General features: G+C 42.4%; 1 protein-coding gene across 1 annotated transcript; it reads right to left on the bottom strand.

Annotated features, from left to right (window-relative positions):
* Nucleotides 1–2,498: 2,498 nt before the first annotated feature.
* LOC139452946 (uncharacterized) lies at nt 2,499–5,494 on the bottom strand. Its single transcript, XM_071234565.1, has 2 exons — nt 4,659–5,494; nt 2,499–4,302 (listed from the first exon to the last, which is right to left on the bottom strand). The coding sequence occupies exons 1-2, from the start codon at nt 5,487–5,489 to the stop codon at nt 2,686–2,688; spliced, it is 2,448 nt and encodes an 815-aa protein (XP_071090666.1). The 5' UTR covers nt 5,490–5,494; the 3' UTR covers nt 2,499–2,685.
* Nucleotides 5,495–5,701: the final 207 nt, after the last annotated feature.

The following is a 5,701-nucleotide window of genomic DNA, read 5'->3' as shown; positions in this document are numbered from 1 at the left end:
TTTACCTCTTTGGTGAAACCCACGACCACAACATGATTAGCAAGAACTGGATTCGAAAGCACGAGCATATGTTTCTGGCGCGCCCAAGGACACAGCTTTGAACAGAGAATTGTGGCGCCTTAGATGACAACACCACCTATGGCCCTCTGTTGTGATGTGTATTAATATACATGTATATGGCCTTACTTAAGAATATGCACACTCTCTGCCTGTGTCTATAGCCGGTGGTCAGACGGAATAACAGTGTAGTGTTGACATAATGCTGTATCACAGTCTCATCACGTATCTTTTCCTGCAAATGCTAATAGTTCGGCTACTATCTTCCGTCTGGCCGTTATCCCGTTGTTAGGGTGACCAGCAATTATTCAGTTCTAACGTATTTGGAATAATGAAGATAACATGTTGGTGAATCCTTTTACAATTAATAGTCGGTTACAGTCGAAATTGTAATGTTATTACTAATAGACTGTTGTTAATTAAAACATAATCAAAATAAAGGTGCGAGCAGCGACATCGGGATCCATGTATCCAACATCGGGATTCTTACTGAATTATCAAGGGGGATATTAAAAGATGTCCGTTCGAGTGGTCTCAATTTTGGTTTATCAGAAACGATGAACAAATATTCTTCATAGTTTTAGCTAACTTAAATAGCCTTAAGCTGTACATAAGTCTATTCTTATTGAGGAACGTGTACTAAGTGACCTTAGAAAACACTTTAAAAATAAATCTGTAACTCTATTTGTTTAAAGAAATTATCGCTTCCGGTTTCGGACAAACCAGAATATTAGGCCAAAAAATCCCATAGTTCTAGTTCAGTTTAAAACAAAATTAATAGTACTTCCTGATTTTCGCAGTACAGTAAATTACGTTTATAACGAACACGCTTATAACGAGCTGACGGATATAACGAACTTAATCTTTGGTCCCTGCCATTTGCTGTATAGATGTTGTATACATGCTTATAACGAAATACGGTTATAACGAACTTAAATTAGTGGTCCATTTGAGTTCGTTATAACCGTAGTTGACTGTATGTCATTTACGGTTTCGGGAAACATGTTCTTATGATAAACCTGAAAGTCTATGGTTGTAGCTCGTATTGCAACAAAGCTATTAAGCATGTGCATTGTCTCACTTACGGCTTCAGAAAACACTTTCCCTCTGCATTAAAAATTCAATCTGGTTCTCTTTCTGTTTACATAAGACGTCTATTTGGACAATCTCACTTCCGGTTCCGGAAAACACATCCTTAATTAGAACTTTAAAACGGAATTCTCAAGCTTCTAGCTAAGCTCATAACAAAGTGTTGAGTATTTCCGGCGGGTATCATGACACTTGAGTTTTCGGAAATCAGATGCTGACTATATTAAGAACTTCAGTATCATGTCAGTCGTGTACTTTGTAACTTTGTTGAAGGCGCTTCGAAATAAAGGCTGTCTGCCTAACACTTTTTAGCTGAATGTCTTATAACTGCAGTTCAATTTGTGGCAAAGCTCATAGTTTTGGATTCCGGTACATGTATATCACTTGATGATTCGGAAAACATATCAACCTCATGTCCAAAGAACCCATCCCTTAAGATCAGGCAACAAGATTGAAACGTGTGTGGTTCTAGCTGAATAATGTAAAAAGTTCATGGTAATTCCCGTTGTATGTTATTAATTGCCACTCTCTCTCTTTAGCAACAAAATCATTCGTTTACAATACAATCAAAAATATTACCAAGGTTATTGCTTTATTTTACACCAGATCCCCATCGGTGTAAATGCACGTGATAGAGATATTTCCCTTATGTAATAAAATTGCGGCGCCACGTCGAGACAATCTGATCCATAATCAAGATATATATTGCAATAAAACGGGTCTTGCCTCGCGATGTGCATCAAATCACTTGAACACCTTGATTAAAAACACGAAAAGATTTGGAAAATATCTGTCGACGCCCAGTAGACGCTCCACATGCTTTAGAAATCCTGCAATCGACCGAAATCGGTGTTGTTCACCGAATGACGATTTCGTTACACGATTTTGATTGGACTGTGCATACACTCGTTAGTCCAGCTAAAATATAACTCCGAAATCAAAGCCTACTTCGGCGAGGATGGAAACTGGACTTTTCTAGTCAGTTGACTCCCTTGCCCCGGGAAGATGGTTCGAATCCCGGTTCGCCCAGATTATGTTTTCAGGTTTGTCAACACCATGCCCGTGCTCGTGGGTTTCAAGTGATAAACGTCTGAGGCGTCTGCTTCACGTCGGTATTTCCTCCCACATTAAACCGACACGCCGTTATATATCGTGAATACCCTTGAACGCGCTTTGTACTGCTATTACAGTCGTGACTTGTATTGCTATAGCAGTAGCAATGGATATAGCACTGGCCAGGTCTACAGATAATACATATTCTATATATACACTGTTTAATATACTTTTAATATTATACATAATATAGACATCGCATGTGTGCATTGCAAGGCCTTACTCAAGCGGCATTTCCCTGTTGAGCGCCATTATGTCATTTGGCATAACATAGCTTCAAAAACTAATGTTTGGTTTCGAGAGACTCCATTTGTCATTTGTTCTGTTCGTGCCTGTTTTCTCAGTTGCATTCTCTTCGTCCGGCCTCCAGTTCAGGAAGGGAATTATTTTGAAGCATCTGCTCGTGTAGAATACGGTTTTCCTGATTCATTTTGTGTCATTTGCCGATGTATTCTTGGTGCGTGTTTTCGATTTGTCCGAGCTAGAGGTCTGACCCACTACTTTCCCTGTACAACCGGCTAGGCGGAATACTCTCTTGTTACAGACGCAGGCGATGCAGATGAACACGCCCTGGCTGCCGTTCAGGAGGATGGAAAGATAAACGAGAACCTGCAGGGGAAACACCTCAGCTAGGATCCCTACAACCCAGAACAGCCCCGTCAGCGTTGAAAGTTTCATATACACATGTAGGTTGTGTCTACCCTTTGCCATGGCCTCTCTCTGAATGAGACTGATCTGCGCTATGGAACGAACAGCCCGACAGAACATGCCTCCATTTAGAATCAGGATGACGCCTAGAGGCAGGGCAAAAACTAACCCTATTAGCAACGGTGAAGACAGATAGCAGTGTTTACCACCGTAGCCGATGCTGCTGCCATTGCTGATGACGTATTGTGACGTTATGGTCGACGTTACTATGATGGCGGCAACTGTGTATGGGTAGGCAATGTATTTCAGCAGTCGTCTCGAAGAGGAGTGCCGCGGCATGGCGGCTAACGTCTGGCTACTGAACACTCTGTACATGTGAAAACAACATACGTTCATAGACGAGAGGGATGCCAGCCAGAAGAAGTGGATGAGGACTCCTAGGGTTGAACATAATGCAGGATTCTCTGTCCTCCCGACACCGAACTGCAGGAGGGACTGGGCCAGGAACAGGTTGAACACCAGACAGATGTTGTTCTTTCCCGGGAGGGTTCTGAGCGACGGGAATACCATGTACACTGTAAAAGTGGCAGCAAGTCCTAGCAGGGATAGAGTCACGCACACATAGGACAGATACTGGCGAATAACGCGGTGGACATTGACTCTCTTGGGTAGGCTTAAAGCGTCGTACCTGCTAGCCAGAACATCAACACATACACGTGCATCACCGTCGGCGAAGTCGTACTCGTGCGTATGAAGGGACACGTTTTCGTCGTTGAGGTGGATATCTCCCGTGGGGTTACGTGTGTATTGGCTTGAATTAAATACGACGAACTGACACACCATGACCGGGGAAATATCAATGTAGGAGTTGGCTTCCGTTATGTATGATTTGTATTCGAGATTGTTTGTAGCGATGGTCTGATGGGTTATGGGTAATTTGTCTCCAGGGTCGGGTACAGCCAATGCTCGAGTAGCTTCAGTCGACGGAGAAGAAACAAGATTAACCGTGAAGTTCATCATTGTGTCACCACAGGTTATATTCCAAGTTTGATGTACCAAGTTAAGTGCACGTTCCTCAAACACATCTCTGTCTGTTGGTTTAGTCACTGCGAGTTCGTAAATCAAGACGACCCTGAAATATAAGTCTGATCCGTCTTTTATGAACATGGAAGAAATTTCACACCTGAAAGAATCTGTTTGTAACAGTTCCGCTATTTCATAAACATGTCTTTTTAACCACTCGTCCATTTCACAAACATCACGTTGTTGGACATATTTGGATTCCAGTTGGATGGAGTAACGGTACAATAAGCCTTTTCCTTCTGCAATAACAGACTTACATGAAGCGCCAACCATAGTCTTTCCTTGGAAACAATGGACATCGAAACACGAGTCCTGGAATACAACAAATGAGAGACTCTTGGTAAATGTGTGATTGATGTGCATTGTTGGTGTGTAGAGTTTTTATTCATCCTATTATGCAGCTAGTTCAGTATAATCTATTATAACCGAGTGTGTAGGCCAGTTTTAGGAATTGTTTAGCACCATCGGCAATAGAGGTCTTCACAAGTTACAGGTCTGTGTCCAGACTTGACCAGTTACCACCATGCGGCATATAAATACTTACATTTTTTTTACTAAGATTAACGTTATTATTATCATCATTATTATAAAAAACTCTTTTTATCACTGCACTGTCATTGAATCGAAAACTATATCTATTGACATACTGTGAAGTGCCGAGATCTTACCGTAAAGTTGTGTGACCACTGGGTTCTGGAGCATGTGGAGTTATCTCCCTTCTCATCACGTGGGGGTTCAAGTGCGTCGTCATTTTCGTCACTGAAGCTGAGGATAATGGAAAATGGCGTGTCTACTTCTACGAATATTTCAGGGTTTATCCTTCTCCCGAATATTTCAGTGTTTTTCCTTCTCCCGGCTCCGATAAACGCTTTAATTGGAACATCTCTACCGATTGATATAGAGTCTTCACCAATAAAGATTGAATCACCTATGTTGGGGGTGTGACCCATGCATTTGGCAAGGCGCACAGCGGCAGGCTGTTGAAGCATGACCTGACAGTACCCGGATGACAGCGCCATGTTGACGATCTCTTGCTGCGTCAGTAAGGCATGGAGATTTACATGGGCGCTGCAGCTGATATTCAACGACCACGTGTAATAAGAAGAAACGTTGTAGCAGGCTGCACAGTGCTTGTTGAAGAAGGTCATGCCACCCGACGTCACTGGCATGACTGACGCCAGATCGGAAGTGACGTCATAGCGGGTGCTGCCTACACACAGAGTTTTAACGTCATCATGAGCTCCATCCGGGCATGTATGGATCATTGCATGGTTGAATGCTGAGCCTGCGTTCAACACTAGGTTACTCAGATGGTTACTTTCACATACGGTCTCGGGACAACAGCCATCTCTTTTAAGATGATCCATGCAGGTCTCTTGGCATTGTGATTCAAAAATTCTATCAAACGCTGAACTGGAGAATTGACCTTGGGCTGTGAGGACAAACGTCATGACGATGTAGGCGTGTACTGAACTAACTGACGTCATCGTTGTTGCCATGACGACTTGACAGACTTGTTACGTGGTACCTGTACCTGTTTGGATATAAATTTAACATATTCAGTTCTGAAACAGGCTGGGGGAACCAAATATTACAGTTACGGAAAACTCAAGGAACCGAAGGCAAACAAAACCTGTTCCTGTGAACCTTCATTCTAAAAACACTTAATTTTACAAGATTGATAATGGTTCACTCCCAATTGTCAGACGTT

This window comes from Haliotis cracherodii, unplaced genomic scaffold, assembly GCF_022045235.1.
Source record: "Haliotis cracherodii isolate W230 unplaced genomic scaffold, xgHalCrac1.p SCAF_9, whole genome shotgun sequence".
In the NCBI taxonomy this organism is placed as follows: domain Eukaryota; kingdom Metazoa; phylum Mollusca; class Gastropoda; order Lepetellida; family Haliotidae; genus Haliotis; species Haliotis cracherodii.
The sequence above is the reverse complement of the archived record's forward strand: the minus strand, read 5'-3'. Positions and strand labels throughout refer to the sequence as shown.